The following is a 21,256-nucleotide window of genomic DNA, read 5'->3' on the forward strand; positions in this document are numbered from 1 at the left end:
CAGGAAAATTAATGTCACCCATGATGATAACTTCCCCCTTCATTGTCATTTTAGCTATTTTCTCAACTAGTAGATAAGACTCTTCTATTTGTCCTGGGGGCCTGTAAATCAAACCTACACAAGTTACTGTGTGATTACCAAATTCTAATGTAAGTGGAGTCATGTGACCAGTAGCTCCCGGTGATAGCCGGTGCAGAATGGAGACGGTAAAGTGCCTGCATCCACCAGTCTGGACACATAAGCCTAGAAGCCGATCTATTTTACACCTCTGGTCAAAAAGATACTTAACAAAACTACATAAATCATGGTTTCATTTAATACTTTGCAGTTTTTGTTTTAGAATGGGATGTTGCTGGGACACATATGCACACATATTTATATCTATACTTTACGCCAGTATTAAAGTAACTTTTACTTTGTGGTGTTAGTCTCTAGAGAAGATGTCAGATGAATACTTATCCTCCGTTATTGCATAAAATATGGCATGCACATACCACATTCCGGGCAGCATGTATGATCTATGGCTCTCAGACATATATAATAAAATAAAAAAAACATTAAAATCATTTATGATTTACACGAGAGGCAGGATAAACTGTGCCTAGACATGCATGGAACCAACCCCATTGACATAAAAGAATTTGAAAATCAGTCCAGAAGGCTTTAGTTGGACAGCTTTATTTTAAGCCATACATTCATATTACACCTCTAGAAATACTTTTATATTATCCACTAAGTTTGGGCTACACAGCTCAATGCTGATCTCCTTCTTAGAAAGATTCTAAAGCTTCCCGAGTAAATCCTCAGGAGCTTGCAGTAAGGGAAAAATCTGTAACACCATCTGTTTATATGTCACTAACAAGCAGTAAATAAAATATATTTCTTTCGGTTTGTGAAGATGGTCTTGAGTATATAATGTATTACACTAGGTGACTAATGTATATCTCTCAATAAATGTGGACATTAATAGACAGTGTAAAAAAATAAAAAATAATCAGCACTTTGTCCTTATGTAAATGCCCTCAATATTTTTCCTCCTTCTGATGTTTGTATCCACTCTTCGCTGCCCCTCTTTTTGACTTTTCTGCTTCCTCAATCTTCATCTTCTCATCATGACCCCCTTTTGCTAAATGTTTTCAAACAAGCCTGGTGTCTGCCCTAATTTTGTGGTTTTCTGTGCAAAGAAATAACAATTTAATGGATACTGGTATCTGCTACCCCTTACCCCCTCTTGCTTACATAGTCATAGATAATGTTGAATTGTTTAATAGTGCGAGGGAAATAACCAAGTGGGTTCAAGTAGCATCATAATAAAGGTGTCCATTCCCGATCTAGAAGCTGTACAACCTTAAGGCATTTCTTCATATTTGAAAAGGAGGAAACAATGGATACATTGTATGATTTTCTTTTTGGGGGGGGGGGGGGGGGGAAGAGGGGAAACATACAAATCATACAATGAAAGCCAGAAATAAGAGTGGAAATATTCAGTATATGCTTAGTAAAAATAAATACCAAAGAGTAAATTCTCTGCCTGCCCACACACTGTACAAACAAACCCTACCCTCCACTGATATCTGCTGAGAACACGTTTCAACAAGCTTTAAACTCCCACAATCCTTCTGCCTGTCATTGCAGGTATACATATTTTTTTTATTAATAGGTTAAAAGATACAAAAACTTTGCTAGATACTGGAATGATTAAATAAATGCTACTATTGTTGTTACAAAGGCAAATTAATAAACCAATAGTGTTACGAGGGTGCAGCATTTTTTTTTTTTTAGGGACCACGTAAAAAAGTAGGGGTTATTGAACAAGCAGTTTGATTTTAGCTCATGCCTTAATACGTATAGCGGTGTTTAGCTAAGGGGATTAGTTAGAAAGGGATCTGGACACATGGAATGGCAGTATGCAATGTTCTTTGACAAACCGTATATTCACTTTATGGGTGAAATTATGGCACCAAGGTGAAATGTTTATATTTTGCACTATTTAATTTCCAAATATTTCAGCAAAGTACGCTTGTTGGGGATCTCCATTGGTATTTTTGCTTTTGCACACACATTACTGACTTGTTGGAAACAGAACAGCAAAGCATTGGTTTCAGAAAATGGCATAATCTACATTGGTATGTCTCTTAAGATGCATTTTCTCAGAACCAAATTATGAAAGGTTTATAAATGAATTTATAATTATCTCACAGGACTTCTTGATTTGCATGTGAATGAGTGAAATAAGTATTTGATCCCCTATGAGCAAGATTTCTGGCTCCCAGGTGTCTTTTATACAGGTAAGGAGCTGAAATTACTTGTATATGTAAAGAGAGTGCACCTAATCTCAGCTTGTTACCTGTATTAAGAAAGAAAAAAAAAAAAAAAAACCTGTCCACAGAAGCAATCAATCAGATTTCAAACTCTCCACCATAGCCAAGACCAAAGAGCTGTCCAAGAAGGTAGATTACAGACCTACACAAGGTTGGAATGGGCTTCAAGACCATCGACCAAGCAGCTTGATAAGAAGGTGACAACAGTTGGTGAGATTATTCGCAAATGGAAGAAACACAAAATAACTGTTAGTCTCCCTCGGTCTGGTGCCCCATGCAAGATCCCACCTCTTGGAGTTTCAATGATCATGAGAACGGTGAGGAATTACCCCAGAACTACCCGGGACGATTTTGTTAATGATCTCGAGGCAGCTGGGACCATAGTCACCAAGAAAACAATTGATAACAAACTACGCTGTGAAGGACTGAAATCCTGCAGCGCCCACAAGGTCTCCCTGCTCAAGAAAGCACATGTACAGGCTAGTCTGAATTTTGCCAATGGATATCTGAATGATTCAGAGGAGAACTGGGTGAAAGTGTTGTGGTCAGATGAGACCAAAATCAAGCTCTTTGGCATCAACTCAACTCGCCATGTTTGGAGGAGAAGGAATGCTTCCTATGACCCCAAGATCACCATCCCCACCGTCAAACATGGAGGTGGAAACATTCTTCTCTGGGGGTGTTTTTCTGCTAAAGGAGACAGGGCAACTGTACCGCATCAAAGGGAGGATGGACAGGGCCATATACCTTCAAATCTTGGATGAGAACCTCCTTCCCTCAGGAAAATGGGTCGTAGATGGGTATTCCAGCATGACAATGACCCAAAAAACACACAGCCAAGGCAACAGAGGAGTGGCTCAATAAGAAGCACATTAAGGTCCTAGAGTGGCCTAGCCAGTCTCCAGACCTTAATCCCATAGAAAATCTGTGGAGAGAGCTGAAGGTTCGAGTTGCCAAATGTCAGCTTTGAAACCTTAATGACTTGGAGAGGATCTGCAAAAAGGAATGGGACAAAATCCCTCCTGAGATGTGTGCAAACTTGGTGGCCAACTACAGGAAGTGTCTGACCTCTGATTGCCAACAAGGGTTTTGCCACCAAGTACTAAATCGAAGTGGACAAATACTTATTTCACTCATTGACATGCAAATCAATTTATAACTTTGACATGCATTTTATTGGATATTTTTTTTTTTTTTTGTTATTCTGTCTCTCACTTTTAAAATACACCTACCAAAATTACAGACTGATCATTTCTTTGTCAGTGGGCAAACGTTCAAAATCAGTAGGGGATCAAATACTTTTTCCCCTCACTGTATGAAGAACTGAAGAACTGCAACTTTGTCATTGAGAAGCCCCTTGTATCTTGTTTTAAATCATTTAACTTTTAGAAGTTGTTGGACATTTTAATGCATTTAAGAAATAGATTTATAGTTAAATAAATGTCATACAATACTTATGTTCTGTATTAAAAAGATTATGCATTACACTGCCTGAAGTTTACAGACACAGAAAATGTATGTCAAAATATTAAAAGCTTAAGACCAACAAACGTGATTACTTACATAATAAAACCTTTAAACTTCTTAACCTGTTGCATTCTTAGATAAATGGAAAAGCTTTCAAATAGGTGGACTGCAAGTCATATGACCTTTATCCATTATTACTGGAGGAGTGTTGTACATCTATTTCGACATGTGATAAAATAAATTCACCCACTAAAACAAAACAAATAAAAAAACAAAACAAAAAAAAAAAAACAACTGAAAGTCTACACACACATATATACATATATACATATGCACACACACACACACACACATACATATATTTATTTTTATTCACAGGTATAAACCACACAGAACAAAAAAAACACAAAACAATTGAGTTTGATCCCTGAAAACACACGCAATGCCAAACAATAGCACAAACAAATGAAAAAAACATTAAAACAGAAGCATTTGCGGCTAGATTTCTTAGTTGTGGCTATAAAATGACAAACACTGCAAAATGTATGAAACTCCACAATGTAATAGTCTTTTATGTGCATTAACTTCAAATACATGTCAGTAGTTAGAAATGTATACGTACATAGCAATATGAATACATATTTACAGTTACAAAAATATGCACTTGTATATCGTCATGTAAGTGTGTATATATACACACACACACACACTTACCTACACTTTAGGAAAAGGTGTGTATACATGGAGCGTAAAAATCCATATGTACATTTAGGAGTATATTCGTTGTGGATTTGCTGGTGGTAAAGTTTATAAGGATTAAAAGTTTGGTTTAATAACATGGAGTGACATTTTGATGTTCTATAGATATCTATGTACGAATTAGAAATGAAGTGTGGACAAGCTAGCAAGTGGAATACGAATATATCCGCAGTAAATATGTAAACAACAAAATACATAAAAACATGAAATAGGTTATTTTATGCCCAAGAGAAAATCCCTTTGTTCTTTGTTACTTCACTGTAGAGTGTTACATCATGAGCAAGTCAGAGCTCTAGAGATAGGCTAAATTACTCAATTAATAAAGCTTACCTCTAAAGCAATACTATGTGTAGTCTCCCTGCTGGATCGATGTCACAAACCAACTTTTTGAAAAATATAAAATAGGTATTACAATTGAGAATTAAAACATTGCATACACTTCAGAGAATGCAAACTCACAATTTAGCAAGTACACTGAAAAATGCCTATATTGTTCTTGCTCTTAAATTATCAGTGGTTCACACAACTTAACCCTGGCACATCCATTTGTGCTATATGGTTAATTCTTTCAGATGACTTGAAAGTCACATTTAAACGTAGCTTAAAAGCTAGTTATGTGCACAGCTTATTTATCAGGTGAGAGATCATAAATCTGCTTCAGTAAACAGACGGCTATAAAGAGTACATAAGACAGGCGTCCTAAACACAATCACAAAAAAATGTTGAAAAAAAAAAAAGCAAACTACAGAAATTATTTCAAATAGGTCACAGGAATTCCGAATACCGTATATACTAGAGTATAAGCCGACCCCCGAATATAAGCCGAGGCCCCTAATTTTACCACCAAAAACTGGGAAAACGTATTGACTCGAGTATAATACTAGGGTGGGAAATGCAGCAGCTACTGGTAAATTTCGAAATAAAATTAGATCCTAAAAAAACTATATTAATTGAATATTTATGTACAGTGTGTATATGAATGCAGTGTGTGTGTATGAATGCAGTGTGTTGCAGAGCCTTGGTGGGGGGTGGGCATTTTTAAAATTAAATTGTTTTTTGTTATATTATTTTTTAAATATTATTATATTTTATTATTATTAATATATTTTTTCGTCCCCCCTCCCTGCTTGATACATGGCAGGGAGGGGGGCTCTCATTCCCTGGTGGTTCAGTGGCATTGGCAGTTCAGTGGAGGGGGGCTGGCAGAGAGCGCTTACCTCTCCTGCAGCTCCTGTCAGCTCCCTCCTTCTCCTCCGCGCCGGTCCGGTCAGCTCCCTCTGCAAGTCCCAGTGTAAGTCTCACGGCCGCGCTATGACCCCGCGGCTCTCGCGAGACTTAGACTGGGAGCTGACCGGACCAGCGCGGAGGAGAAGGGAGCTGACAGGAGCGGTAAGTAACAGCTCTCTGCCAGCCCCCTTCCTACACAGCCCCTTGTCTGTATTATGGCAATATAAATTGCCATAATACAGACATTGACTCGAGTATAAGTCTAGTTGGGGTTTTTCAGCACAAAAAATGTGCTGAAAAACTCTGCTTATACTCGAGTATATACGGTAATTATGATAACTGCCTCTCAAAAATTAAAGCCCAAGTTCACTGGAGGTTTGCCTAGATGTAAAGTTAGAACATAATTAGCAGATATGAAGCACCGTCTCACCTTTTGTTCTACGGTTTAAAAAATAAATAAATAGTGGAGATGACTTTGCATAGTATAAACTTTTTTGTTGTTCTTCCTACTTAAGGTGCTTTAAACTTATCTAATCCAACATACACCTATTCAATCACACATACAAAACAAACAATAAAAATTCAATCCAACACGATTGAAAATATTAGATACACATACATTTGACCTATGGGTAACATTTATTAAAGCAACACTCCAAACACCTAGAGCCCTTATTGAAGTGCTTTATGTGCAAAGAGTGTGTCTTTACATTTTACAAGAAGCAGTTTTCAAAAGAAATTGGCACTTTTATAAATTAACCTGGTTACATCCGCTGCTCTTAGAAAACTTGTCAAGTTAGTTCCTGGTTGATTAGCTCAGTGGAGCTAAACTCAAGAGGCAGTCAATTGCTCAGAGCACCTGCATTGCAAGACTGCTCATTAAGATGCATTGGGAAGTCTGTGTTTGGACAGTCACAGAAAGTCTGGGCAGGAGAGGAAGTGAGAGGCTTGCAAAGGCCGCAGAACTGCAACTTTTGCAAGCTGTTTTAAGATATACCCCCAATGAAAAAATCCATAATTAAATGCATACATGTTTAAAATGGGGTATATCTATTAAACAGTGATTTTAAAGGACCACTGTAGTGCCAGGAAAACACACTCGCCACAGGGTCCCACTCCCACCGGGCTGGATGCAGAGGAAGGGTGTTAAAAACTCATGTTTCTCCAGTGCCGGGCTCCCTCTGTGCTGGAGAATCTCCTCCTTCTTCCGTTATCGGTTGAATGCGCATGCGCACCAAGAGCCGCGCGCACATTCAGCCAGTCTCATAGGAAAGCATTCTTAATGCTTTCCCTATGGACGCTTGTGTCTTCTCACTATGATTTTCACAGTGAGAAGCGCCTCTAGTGGCTGTCAATTACATTTTTCCAAAGTGTTAATCCTAGGTGGACCTGGCACCCAGACCACTTCATTAAGCTGAAGTGGTCTGGGTGCCTATAGTGGTCCTCAAAAATAAAAAAAAAACAATTGTATCTGGGCAGTGGAGTGTCCCTTTAAAGGTTCGGTGTAAAATTATTTAGAAACTTCGAGGCTGTATCTATGGTAATGTGGTTATCATTCAGGTGCCACAATGGAAAAAGCCACAATATCAAACCACTAAATATCAACTTCTCAACTAGTCAATATCAAGAATATGTTTGCTTCTGTGTATATTATCATTTTAACATCATACCTAAACAAACAATGCTATAATATTGTCCCAGGGATAGAATATGTATATCTATATACACACACACACACATACACACATACATACAAAACAACATGTAAAAATATATTTATGTATAGTTCTAGATACAAAGCAGACACATACTCTGAAAGACGTGTGATGTCTGTACACCGTTAACAAAAATAGTTACAGGCACAGACATTTATGTCGATACTCTATAGTCATGTTAGTGTAGTAAGAGTTCTGGGAAATAGGTTAATACAAAATAAATTAATGGACAGAATCTAATCACAGGAGATAAGCAATAAAAAAAAAAAAAAAACGGAAAAAAAAAAAAAAACTCCTTATAAAAACACAAAGGGAATATTGCTTCTAGTACCAAGACCCTTCATCCAGATGTCAAAATAGAGCAACGAAAAGACTACATGTACAACACAATCCTAGTGACTTAGACAACAGAATAGTAATACAATTCTCATTTTGTTTGAATAGAAAAAGTGCAATAATTTATAAAAAGTTTAACATACAGTTGAGGTTTTGATTAACTGCATGTGGAGAGTGGTAAGAAGAGACATTTATTCAGTCTTTTGCAAAGGTAGGCAAACTCTGGTATGCTTGTTCTAAGGATCCCGATTCCCATAATGCATATCATGGGAGTGGCAGCCATAGCTTGCTTATACTGGACCATGTGTGTAAATTAGAGCTTAGTAAAGAGACTTCACATATATTTCCTTTGCCCTCATTCTCCATCAGCATATGAAAGACTGTTAGAGAATAACCCCAAGATGCTGCTCACTGCCATTCATTGAAAAAGGGGTCTGACAGCTCAAACGAAAACCTATCTCAAGCACCATAATATGGTTGCAAATATGATGCTCTACGTTAATCCATGCAGCTTTGTATTCTGCAGGTAATACAGAGCTTTAAACCCTTATAGAAATAAAATAGAGGAGTGATCCAAGCTTGAGGAAGTTCTGATTATTGCACTAGGTTTTCACATATAGTAGAGGTTTAAGCGCCAACTTCACGGTCAGTCACTGGTTTGTTCCCAAGGACTCGTTCCAACTTGCGGTGTTTTCGTGGTGCCGTGGAAGAGGGAGCCTCTTCTCGCAGGATCTGACGGATGCACTGTACACACACTTCAGTGGCTGCTCTGGTTTCACGAGAAAGCTGTGACAGACTAAGAAACCCATGAGGGAGATCTTCCACCACATGTAAAGTGACGGGGCGAGACAGCTCACGCAGTCTTTTGGCAAACATCACAGAGTCGTCCAACATCGGGTCTAGAGCACAGGCCTGCAAAAGAGACAGCAATTCAGCATAAATATTAAACAAAATATTTGTGAAATTGGTCATATTATAATGGCCACACAATTTATTTTTTTTTAATTTTGTTTTTAATAAAGAAAGTTATATGGATCAAGTTTATATGGATACTCTAAGCACTATAACCACTTCAGCTTATTGAAGTGGCTACAATAACAATTTTCTTGGTAGACTTTCCTTTCAATAATAAAGGCTGACAAAATATGACTGTAAAGTGGAACCAAAAGCTCTGGTGCTTGAAAGTCTATAATGATAATGATATGATTAAAAAGTAATGGGTGGGGGACCAGGTGTTTGACATAAACGTACTCCAAAATATGCAGGTGAAATAAGGGTTAGGGAAGGATGAAACTGAAAGAACAAGAAAATCTTAAGAAAACTTCTCTTGCAATTAATAGTGTAAAATGCAACTTGCTTTTAATATTGTAATAGCAAAAGATAAGCGCTCATCCACTTTTTGAACTAAATCCACAGACTTCTAGAAATCTAGTGTAAATGTGGATATGTCATCTGCAGCAGACAAGTATATATAGACATGTGGTGCAGTCATAGTAGGCAAATGATCCTACTGGCTACTTTTATTTTTTTTTAAACTATTGTTGCTACAGAGAACTGTCAGTCATCATCCTCTCAGAGGTTTGGGAACAACACAGTAGAGATGAGACAGCACCTTTGTCATGTTCACCTTGAAATTGTTATACTACATTAATCCATCAGGTTCCTTCAAAATAAAAATACATATGTAAAATCTACATCATATACTACTGTATAAAAGAAATGAGAAATAACAAAAATAATTGTTTACATACAGTATTACACTTCAACTAAACTCCAAAACAACTCAACAGAAACAGTGTATAATCAACGCGCTACCCCATTAAATGATTGCTGGATGAAACATATGTTGTTTTGTCCTTTGTGATTTAAATAAATTCCTTTTAAGCTGCTTCCTCCTTGAAGCCTATGTACTCCACAGATTGATACATTGGGATTTTGCAGGCCATTTATATGGTATTGCGTTTTGGCAGCAGACTCACTTATGACCTATGTCCAGGTGTGCAATATCCCACTACTATTGGAGCAGCAGAAAAAACTACATTTCCTTACTGGAAATTACACACTGGAATATCTTTACAAACAATGCCAGATTTCTTGATAAGTACTCACCACAATGTGTACAGGAGGCAAACCTTGGAGCATACTGTCAGGAGCCAGCAAAGGGGACATGTAGGGGTTATTTACTATAGGGGAGGTCTGTAAGGTCATGTGAGCTACACCATTCTTAGAACGCAGAGGCTGAAATCCATCTGGAAACCCAAGTGAAGGTTGTTTATCCTCATTGGAGTGTGCTGGAGGAATGTTCTCTTTGGAGTGTGCGTTAGTTTTATCAAAGGAATGTTCATGAGCATCGCTCTCATTCTCACTCTCCGTCAGAAAGAAGTTCACCCCCTGCTCATGGGGACTGATGGGAGAAAGGGGCTCTTTGTCGTTTGTTTGCACGGATATGAATGAGGGCTGGTGGCTTTGTGCTTCTTTAATACTTGGTCCCCCATTCTGAATGCTGTGCAAGTTTCGGCCTATTTCTTGGTCACTGTATTGATGGTGGCTCAGATCCTGATAGGTCTTGCTTTTTAAGGAAACTCTGTGCTTTGTGGAAGATGCTTCTTCCAGAGAAAGAGCTGCCTCTGACACACTTTTACGAACGGTTTCTGAAAACAAATGTGGAAATGCAGTTAGAAGAGAGGAATTACAGGTAGTAGTAAAACGCAGAGGGAAGTTAAGACATGATTATAAAACAGCCCCCCATATTTTAACATATGTTACCTAAAATGTCAAGGGGAGACTCACAGTGGTGGTTATGGTGCAAGGAGTGCCCTTTACCCCCCTTCCCAACTTCATATAAGTAATCAAACAGTTTTACGATGACTTCTAACCTGGGGTTTGCCAGGTGCCACTTCCCACCACTACTATAACCCACAGGAGAGCTGGAAACTGAGCTCTGAGTCCAGTAGTGCACAGGTTAGCTTATTGGCCGAGAGCGATCCTCCTCTTCTGGTAGCTGAGAGCATGTGGAGAGAGGTGCCTGGTGGACAGCAGTGTGCTTTGAATACGGACAATGGGAGCGAGGGGGGGCGCAAGGGAAGTCCTGGCACCGTAACCACCACGGCACTCTGTAGTTATGGTGTTCAGAGTGATCCCTTAGAGGATCACTCCATACATAAAGCACTTTAGTTTTAGTTTGCTCAAGTGCTTGATGTGTAAAGAGTATGCCCTCTTTTTTTTTCCATTTTACAAAAAGTTCTGATTTTAATAGAAATTGGCACCGTAACACCTTGCTACAGGCCCCTGGCAGTCAGACACCCAGCCCTGTTACTTCCTGGTTGTTTAACTCAGTGGAACTAAACTCAAAAGGCAGAGCACCTATCTTGCAAACACTTCCCCTTTAGCAGCATTAGGAAGTATGTGATTAGGCATCCACAGAAAGACTGAGTCAGGGAAGAAGGTTCTTGACTTGTAAAGGCTGCAGACAAGAGATCTTCAGTTTTTGCAAGCTGTTTTTAGATATACTCCCATTACAAAAGATGATTTATTAAATGCATGCATGTTTTCTTTAATGGGTATTTCTACTAAATAATGATTTTGTATTTGAGGAGAAGAGTTTCTCTGCAGTGCAATTCAACAAAGCACACATAACAATGGTAAGTAACCCTCTTCACTCACCTTGACTTTCCTTATATTTTCCCCCATCCATGAATGTGCTCAGCCAGGATGCAGCCCCCTGACGGATGTCTCTGAGAAACAAAGCAGTCCCTCTTTTGACTTGACTCACAGTACTCTGCGTTTCGACCACCCGGTCATCCACTGGGACTCTCTCAGTGCCTGTAATAAACAAACAAAAAAATAATAATTTACAGAAACAGATCAGAGGAAAACAGTGTCACAAATTTATGTTTCATATGGCCCTCCAGTACCTGCATAGGCACTCAGACACTTCGACAGCACACTGAGCGGCAACAGGGGGTCCATTAGAGTAAGCAAGCGAGAAGGTGATGCTGTGGCTTGCAAGAGGGTTGCTGGATAGGCTGCCATTATTCCATCTGGCATCCGAATTCCAACAGAGGCAGCACGGAGTGATACTGTGATACACAGGTTACCACCAGCACTGTCACCAGCCAGGCACACTCGTTCACCTGTGGAACCTTCCAAGGGAACAATGGCACAATGAGGTGAGTAAACATATATATCCATCAACCACATGTAAGGCATTTCATGTACGCAAAAGGCTCATACACTAACCAAGTAGTCGACAATTTCTTAATGCCCAGCAGTATGCATAGAAACATTCCTCTAGAGCTCGTGGGAATGGAGCCTCAGGAGCAAGTGAGTAATCTATGGAAAGTATTGGGGCTTCTAACTCCTGCGCCCAGGTTTTCAAGTATGGTTCGTGGGACTTTGAGGTCTGAGCCACAAATCCGCCCCCATGGAAATGAATGATGAGGTCAGGAGACAGAGGACCCGGGCGGGATCGTAGGTGAAGGTCAAGGCTCAGAGAACCTTCAGGCTTTACAAAAGCATTCAGCTCTTCACTTTCCTGAGTAAGACAATAAAATAAGGCAAATTTAAGGATCATAAAAGATTGAACTTCTCTTTTTAGAGGGGTTTTATTTATTGTATAACAAAACAAACAAGTAGAAGCCACACTTAAAACACTACAAGCTTAAAATACAATTTCATCTACAAAAAATGCCTAACAAATTAAGTACATCTGAACATGCTCAACATCACAAACTGACTGTGAACCCAATAACACAGCAACTGGGCCCCTTTCTTACCTGGCCCTCCCGCAGCTGGTAAGAGATGAGGCGCATATGCACAGGTCCTGGTCCAGTATGAGCAACAGGAGGCTTAATAGTGACCGTAAGCCGAGGGTCAGAAGCTAAAGGCATCTCTAAGGGTTGAGGAGGCACAATTATGATCTTGTTGATACGCACAGTGGTGGATGCAATGCCAACTAGAGACTGAAAAGTAGACAGAAAATTAGTTAGTTAACTTAAATGTTAGAAATGAGAATAGTAAACGAGATAGCGTTTTAACCCCATTCTTGGCATAAGTGATGCGATGTAAAGGAATCAAACCTACTATTACTATAGACTTATTGAAGCCATTAAAGGGACACTGTAAGCACTAGAACCATTCATTTTATTGAATTGGCTACGGTACCTTTAGTACTCTGGCATGTCTCCCCATTGTTAATCAATTTTAAGCAGCGTAACTCTATATAGGGGTGCTTGGAACCCAAAGTCTGGGCTCTACAATCTGTAGGGGTCAGACTCTGGGTGCCAAGCACCCCTAAGGTAGAGGTTACACACTTCCTTCTAGCAATATCAATTAACATCAGCAATGAGTGCTGTGAGTGCTTCAAAGTCATCCACTGCTGCTCATGCTGCCTCATTAGTCAAAGCATAAAGGGGGTGGGCTACTGGTGATTCTCATTTTAGAAATTAAAACATTACAGATGGTTTAAAAATGAATGGGAGGACGGTGCTAAGGGACTCCAGACACTAAAACCATTTCAGTGGTCTTCTGTGAAGTGGTGGTGGGCTTAACACAATATGGCCTTATGGTGGAACTGAATCCCCATATTTGTTTGTTGAAATATGTTATTTTCTGTAGCCTTATAAAATTGAAAAAACTGTACTTTTATGTGTGTGCATTATTCCTTAACCTGTACATTGACTAAAACCACTTTAATCAGATGAAGCAGATTCGGGGCCTACAGTGTACCTGTAATACATTCTTATTGCTATTGTTCAATGCATCAATCTTTCTACAGATGTTTTATATCCCTGAAAAAAACAGATGAAAACTAATATCTTAGTCAAACTGATAAAGGATTCTAGAGAGATGATCTCATAGATTGCACGTTAGTCTCAGCAGGGCATTCTTCATCTCTAATGCCTCGTTTCCACTGAGCGGTACGGTTCGGGTCGGTACGGTCGGGTATGCTATTTTGAGTGTTTCCATTATGAAAGTGGCCCATACAACAGAACCAAACCGCACCATTCCTGGGCCCCTTTCAGATGTAGGGCCACAGGAAATGGTACGGTTAGGGCGGAGCTACTGGCGTCACACTATACAATCCATTGATTGGCGGACAGGAAAACATCAATGCTCACGACAAATGACACGCTAGGCGTTTGGTCTAAACACCGCATGCCCTCTGGCGGTCCAACTTGCAGTGGAAACCTTCACCTGAATAGGCTGGACCATTCTAACCCTTCCGAAATAAACCGACCTGAACCATACTACACAGTGGAAACAAGGCATAAATATACCATTATCCCCTTTCTACAATTGTAAATGTCTGCAGACCAAGTCCTATTTACCGTGAGAATTTCCATTTCTGTGATGTTCCAAAAGCTTTTCCAGAAATTCACATCCAAGTTCTGTGTAATCCTCTCAAATTCTGCCCCACGCAGTTCAGGATCGATTGCATATCTACCACTTATTAAGAAAGAGCTGGCAGCTACACCTGCATAGAACAAAACATTAAATAAAACACCATTCTGCTATCAGGCGGCTTCACAAGCCGTGACAAGTAAGTTCTGGTAAACCAACTGCAACTGACATATTGTCCCTCTGTAGATGAAAAGATGTTTTCCACACATCAAGGGACACAATTTCCACTTGCCCAAAAGCCACTGACAAATGAAAGTTCAACTAACGTAAGCAGAAATTTAGACCTAGTGACCCCCATGCTTGCAAAGATCCTGGGTGCTGAAGTAGCTTATTGCAACAATGGCTACACATCTAATACCTGCAGTTGCCACAAGTTGGATCATCAAGTCCTACACCCTGTCTTCCTCTGTTCTGTGATAGTCCCGGCTGGGATTTTAAAATGTAGGTTCCTGGGAGTGCAAAAGAGTTGACTTCAGCACTTCAATTAGTAAACAGAGCTGTACATATTCCTCCCCTGTCCATGGGTCAGGCTGCAAGAGGTGGCTTACCATGGCAGGTCATTGTATCTCAAGATGGTACCACTGGCCTTGGAATTATTAGCTATAACTTACTTTGCAACTTGTGGGATACTGTCAGAAACCCATTTTGTAGATTGAAAGTTAAAGGTTATAGCTGAAACAGATTTTACAGAGTAGAATAGGAGGGAGCAAATTTCTGTTGAAGAAACGTAACTCAGACAAGAGGACACACACTGAAATTATATTACTTTGAGCAATACATTTTAATGTGCCGTATGCATCAGTCTTCCAGCAAAGCTGGTAGGGAGTAAGTCTAGAATACTTGAGATAGGTGTGCTGTTGTCCTAAGCCGAGAGCAAAAAAGAAAACCAAAAAAACAACCAAACAAACAAAAAAAACTGTGCATTCAGATAGTAACTGTGCAGATTAGAGGAGACATTTGACTTTTTTCTGTCTGATCGGTTTCTGAGAATGTAATATGATTGTTCTAAGATCCTATTTTCACTTACCATAGTAAATACCAAGCACTCCCTCAGCTGCCAGTGAGAGCAAAGCAAAGGGGAAATATGAAACTTACATCAGTACAAGCGATGCTTCCTCTTTCACAAGCATGCATTGACACAGATGCTACACACATTTTACCAACTAGGTAAGACACATGCAAAATGTACCACTCTAACCTAAATGGAATACAGCATTTCAAAGGATTTTCAATATTATGTTGTGTTTTTAGCTTTTTTTATTTAACATGTATCTTAAATGTGTTATCCAAAAAATGTAATGTAGACATTCACACCACTGTATTTAGCTCTATACTGAAAGCACCTCCACTCTGGCCCCATATTAATCATTGTTATAAGCACGGCCCTTTGAACCTGTCTGACAACCTAGAGAGAGCACAAAGAGAGGAGGAGAAACAGAAACAATGTAGGAGTGTTACATGAGTTCTAGTTCTGTTCTAAAAAAAAAAAAAAATGGTGCAAAAAATGTAAAAAACATGTCGGCTGGTTCCATTTGGTTACCATGGCGATTTCCCCACTTTTAGTATTTTAGATCACTTTTTTAAAGAACAAAATACTTTGATAAATATCACCCATTGTGTCTCTTCGTCCTCCACAATGTACTATATGTGCCTGAATTTTCTAAATAATTAATATGCATTTATAAGAAAACATAGCATCAAGTGAAGAAATCCAATGTTGTAGGTGAATTTCAAGGTTTTATTAGACAGTGTAATAACTGGAAGGGGCAGTTCCTCTTTAGAAGAAAAAAAAAAAAGTTATAAAACCATTATAGCTAGGGAACTGGTGAAACAGGGCTGTAAACTACAATATGTGTCATGGGAAATAAGTAACTGCTTATACACAAAGTATACTAGAACAGTCATTAACATAAAAAACATGCAGTCTACTCCTAAATATCAACAATATTGTGAGAAAACACAGTCACTTGTGCAATATTTATAAACTCTTATGGTTACAATACTCACTAATTCCAGATTCATGCCGCTTATAATTGTCTCCAAAAGACACCAAACTAATGGAGATGGTTTGCAAGAATGGGCGGATGGAAGGGGTGAACTGCAGGAAGAGAACACAGATTAGAAATGGAAAATTGAGGAAAAACATCACAAGGCTAGAAATATTTCAAACAAAGGCAAGGCTTACAAGTTAGACAACTGAGAATATAGTAAAAGGCGAAAGCAGAAAAGAGCAGGTTAGAGGTCAAGGCAAAAGAAGGAAGCACAAGGAAAAGTGTTTGTAGAAGAGACAATTGGCACAAAGCAAATTCTTTGTTAGGCAAAATGCAAACAAGTCAAAATGATTCTATATTTAAACATAGAAAAAGAGTATAAGAAGTTTGTATAAAAAGGTAATTTCTAATTAGAATTAGATATAATAGGTTCAATATTCATTAATATGTAGTTGCAGTCAAGCTTTATGCAATTCAGAATATAAAAAGGAGGCATAGGATTCTGGGTTGCCAGGGACCCACTTAATCTAGTGTTTAATCAATGGTGATCTATATCTTTAAAAGGGAATGGTCTGCCCAATGCCTTTCTCTGAAAATCTGGTAGAATTTAGTAACTACCTAATGAGCTCAGACATAACCATGTACACATTGATTTGACTCTGCAAAGTATAAAAGACACTAGAGAAGATGTTAACAACAGTAAATGTATAAAACCAGCATCACATACAAAAGCAGTGTTGGTTCTCTAAAGTACACTTCAATGATTAATTTCCAGAATCTAATGGTGCAGGAATTGCTGCTCATACTGTCCAAACAAGTTTGTAAACATGTTCATCCACCTTTTAAATGTTTACGAGCATGCAAAATAATTGTTGTCATTTTGCATGCTAGTAAACATTTAAACTTGAATATTGTTTTAAGTATAGTGTAACAAGTACGAAATAAGACATAAAATCTTTTATCTTTGACTGCCAATGAATTTACAGAACAGCTAATGTGGCTTTAATGATCTAGTCAGACCACAATCACCTGTGCTGGTCATTGCATGTTACATCATAAGGAAGAAGTAGACAAAAGTTCAATCACACTGTGTATACAACACAAACATTCCTCACACCCTGATCTTATCAGCCGCACAGATCAGTCGTGATGTCAGCATCACCAATGGTACGAGCAGATCATGGCCACTTGTAATGTCAAGGTTAGATACAGACGAATGCCAGGAAAATAAGTCAAATACAAAACGAAAGATAGAATTACCACAGACCAGCAGGTTTCCCAACCTTTTGCCCTTGAAGCACATAACACAACACGAATACAGATTTGATAACATTTACGGTGTGATTGATGTTGATATGGAGAGATACGATGCAGAAGTGAGATTTACCAACCTGAAAGCCAAGGCAGCGCCCATAGAAACAGCCCTTGTGCATTGTACTGTACTCCCGCAGAAATTCCTCGGATAAACCACGCTCTTGTCTGAAGAAAAGATCCCCGTGTTGGTTAGCTGTGAGCAATCGTTGTGCAAAGCAGAGCAGGGCACGTAGCTGGGTGAGGGCAGCTCCGTAGGCCTCCAGCTCTGCACAGTTGTGCGCAGCTCTGAAGAAGAGGCTTCGGCGGTTGGCAGTAACATAGCGGCACTTATGTAAAATATGCTGGGTGCAGGAAAGCACCACTTTTATCAGGCTACGATATCCATTTGCAGGGGTGTTCGGATCCAAGTCGAATAATGGGCACACAGCAGCCAAAGCACGCATAGATGGTTCTAGTCCTTGCCCTTGCACCTGGATGCAGGAGAAAGCTTTAACCAGACGAGAAGCTACTTCAGAACTAGATGCCCCAAAGTGCTGGATGTTATCCTGGCACAAGGCGTCCACCGCCTGGAACAGTGGACGAGGGTCCATTTGTTCCGGGGGCACAAGTACCACACCTAGAGGGAACATAAAAATGACTAATTATTTATTATATGCAAACACATATAAATGGTCAACGGTGAAATCTTAAACTTTCAAATTACAGATAATATGAAGTTACCATTCATCCCAAGCCATGGAGAAAAAATAAAACTATACTAAGCTGCTCAAGTCATCTAAAATGAACAACACCATCACTTACACGTGAATGATGTCATAACAATGCAATAAAAAGCCTTCAGAAACCAATGGCATCAGGTGGTCACCCATATATGAAAAGGTGGTGTTTAAAAAGAATATCCATTATTTATCACACCACTATCGCTACAGAAGAATGGGACAGATTTGTATAAATTTCTCTTCACAACAGAAAATTCATACATTTAAGAAAAAAATACCAGATTATTCATACATTTTAATTGAAATGTAATTGTTTCAATGACTCAAACAAAACTCACTTTGGTCAAATTAAAGATGCATTAAAGAAATAAAAAATAAAATAAAACACTTAGCAAAAATCCAAGGAGCACAACACCTTATTAAAGGCACAGGTGCTGTGTGAGTGATCCCTAAAAAAAAATAAAAAAATAACTTTTGGTTGATATTCAAAGTTTTATTTATTGCAAGTAAAATTTGCTATGTTTGATAACCAAACGTTTGTTTGTGCTAGCGAGAGAGCGCGTGCGTGCCCGACAGCCAGCGAGAGAGCGTGTGCGTCAATGAGTGTGTCTGTTGAGGTGACCTCGCCCCCTCTAATCACATGGGAAAGGTGTTCTACTCAACTTTTTCCCATCACCGCGTGTGGCCCCATCTCCACGGCTGAGATCATCAATCTTGACGATATCAGCCAATCCAATGCTTCCCCATAGAGAGACTATTGCACGTGCATGGCAAAATGCCACGCTGCCCCAATCAACATCTCCTAATAGAGATGCAATGAATCAATGCATCCCTATGGGGAGCATGGAGACACAGAACATATATGCTGCACACTATGCAGAACTTACCCAGAAAGCACCTCAAGTGACCATTTGAATGACTCAATAGAGGTGTTAATAAGCAGCAATGTAAACACTGCCTTTTGTCTGAAAAGGCAGTGTTTACATTGGAAAGCCTGCAGGTATAGGCTATACACACCGGAACCACTACATTAAGCTGTAGTGGTTCTGCCGACTATAGTGTCCAATTCAGAATTGTATGTTTGACGTTAAAAAAACCTGGCTCCTAACTTTTTCCCTACTTTTTTAGCTAGGAAATTCTCTGCTAACTTGTTGAAAGATGAACATTTTCTTAATTTTGCTCTTTCAGCTGTTTGGTTTGGTACATACCTATCCTTCTAAACGGCAATCCCACATACAGATGTCAAATTAGGGAGCCATCTACTATTACTATCTTCATTTTTTTTTTCCCCTCAAAAAAAAGTTTATAGATTAAGGTGGTCGTCCATTTACAGTCATGGCATCTGGCTGACCACTGGTAAAGAACAATGCATACTTTCGGCAACTCAATGTGTACAAAAGCATTAACTGCACAAGCAACACAAGGAGCAGATCTATAGAATATGCAACATTTCAACACTCGACCCCCAAAAAGCTCAACATAAACAAACCAAAGCACGCGACCAGTGGTATAATGCCAAACACACACACCACTAAAATGGTTATTTCACTAAGCTGTGAACGGTCAAAGTGAAATTTAATATTTAAAGGAACACTATATAGAGTTAGAAACACAAACATGTTTCCTGACGCTATAGTGTTTTAAAACCCCCACCTAGCACCCCTAAATATAGTTCATGTTTACCTTTATTCTAGTCTGCTGCTTTCCCAAAGGAAAGCATTGGATTGGCAGAGCTTGTCAAGAAAGCACATCAGGGGCCAGCACAAGACAAAAACAGCCTAGCCAATCAGCATCTTCTCATAGAGATGCATTGAATCAAGTTCAGTGTCTCCATGCAGAGGGTTGATACACTGAATGTCAGTCACACTGTGTAGCACTGCCACAGGAAGCACCTCTAATAGCCATCTGGGGAGTGGCAAGTGGAGGTATCCCTAAACTGAAATTAAACACTGCATTTTCTATGAAAAGACAGGGATTACTGTAAAAAAAAAAAAAACAACAAAAAAAAAAAAAACAGGGAATGATTTACCGCACCAGAATACAATAAACTGTAGTTGTTCTGGTGGCTATAGTGTCCCCATAACAGCCAAACTGAAAACATATCTGACTTGGGGGAATTTTTGTAATTGGGCTATTTTGGTACCACATTTTATATTACCTTTGCATGCCTGTAAATAACTACTTTGGTGAATAACCTTGCAGTAAATATGAGATAATCTGCAGTACAACACAATCATCACAGCAAGTAAAAGTAGGCTTCAATGAAAAATACCAAGGACTCTCAGGTTCATGTCCCCAAATGAACCTATAACAAACAAGATGAGCGTGTCACATGCAAAGTACACTAGCAAAGATTTAAAGGACATACTTTCGTTATTAGCAGTAGATATCAGATATTAGCAAAGAAGGTAACTAATCTCTCAGCAGTTTACTGAATTGCAGTAACAGTCCAATGGGGCACCGACACAACTACATTGTACAGCAGTAACTCCAACAGCAATTTTCACAATCCAACTAGAAAAGGATATTAAATACACACTATAAGGGTTATTTCACTAAGCTGTGAACGGTCAAAGTGAAATTTAATATTTAAAGGAACACTATATAGAGTTAGAAACACAAACATGTATTCCGGACGCTATAGTGTTTTAAAACCACCACCTAGCACCCCTAAATATAGTTCATGTTTACCTTTATTCTAGTCTGCTGCTTTCCCAAAGGAAAGCATTGGATATATATATATATATATAGATATATATATATATATATATATATATATATAGATATATATATAGTGTGTGTATTTAATATCCTTTTCTAGTTGGATTGTGAAAATTGCTGTTGGAGTTACTGCTGTACAATGTAGTTGTGTATATATATATATATATATATATATATATATATATATATATATATATATATATATATAAACAAAATACCAAAGCCAGGCACTCCTCCGTATTATAATTTAGGTATTCTGAGCCTAGGTGCAATCCCGCGTTATA

At 38.8% G+C, this 21,256-nt stretch overlaps 1 protein-coding gene across 3 annotated transcripts in view; it reads right to left on the reverse strand.

Annotated features, from left to right (window-relative positions):
- Positions 1-6,394: 6,394 nt before the first annotated feature.
- The window catches only part of LIPE (lipase E, hormone sensitive type), a 46,776-nt gene continuing 31,914 nt past the window's right edge, over positions 6,395-21,256 (reverse strand). Inside the window, exons 1-11 of one of the 3 annotated variants that reach the window (XM_063435900.1) lie at positions 18,253-18,300; positions 17,610-18,148; positions 16,235-16,325; positions 15,255-15,281; positions 14,155-14,300; positions 12,601-12,786; positions 12,065-12,359; positions 11,740-11,967; positions 11,489-11,647; positions 9,935-10,476; positions 6,395-8,737 (exon numbers count right to left, since the gene is read on the reverse strand). In XM_063435900.1, the coding sequence (XP_063291970.1) occupies positions 8,453-8,737; positions 9,935-10,476; positions 11,489-11,647; positions 11,740-11,967; positions 12,065-12,359; positions 12,601-12,786; positions 14,155-14,300; positions 15,255-15,281; positions 16,235-16,325; positions 17,610-18,148; positions 18,253-18,259 (2,505 nt within the window). In that variant the 5' untranslated portion in view covers positions 18,260-18,300 and the 3' untranslated portion in view covers positions 6,395-8,452. Of the gene's footprint in view, positions 8,738-9,934; positions 10,477-11,488; positions 11,648-11,739; positions 11,968-12,064; positions 12,360-12,600; positions 12,787-14,154; positions 14,301-15,254; positions 15,282-16,234; positions 16,326-17,609; positions 18,149-18,252; positions 18,301-21,256 lie in introns of those variants that run through there. The other 2 variants (XM_063435901.1, XM_063435899.1) reach the window with 2 other exon arrangements.

This window comes from Pelobates fuscus, chromosome 11, assembly GCF_036172605.1.
Source record: "Pelobates fuscus isolate aPelFus1 chromosome 11, aPelFus1.pri, whole genome shotgun sequence".
In the NCBI taxonomy this organism is placed as follows: domain Eukaryota; kingdom Metazoa; phylum Chordata; class Amphibia; order Anura; family Pelobatidae; genus Pelobates; species Pelobates fuscus.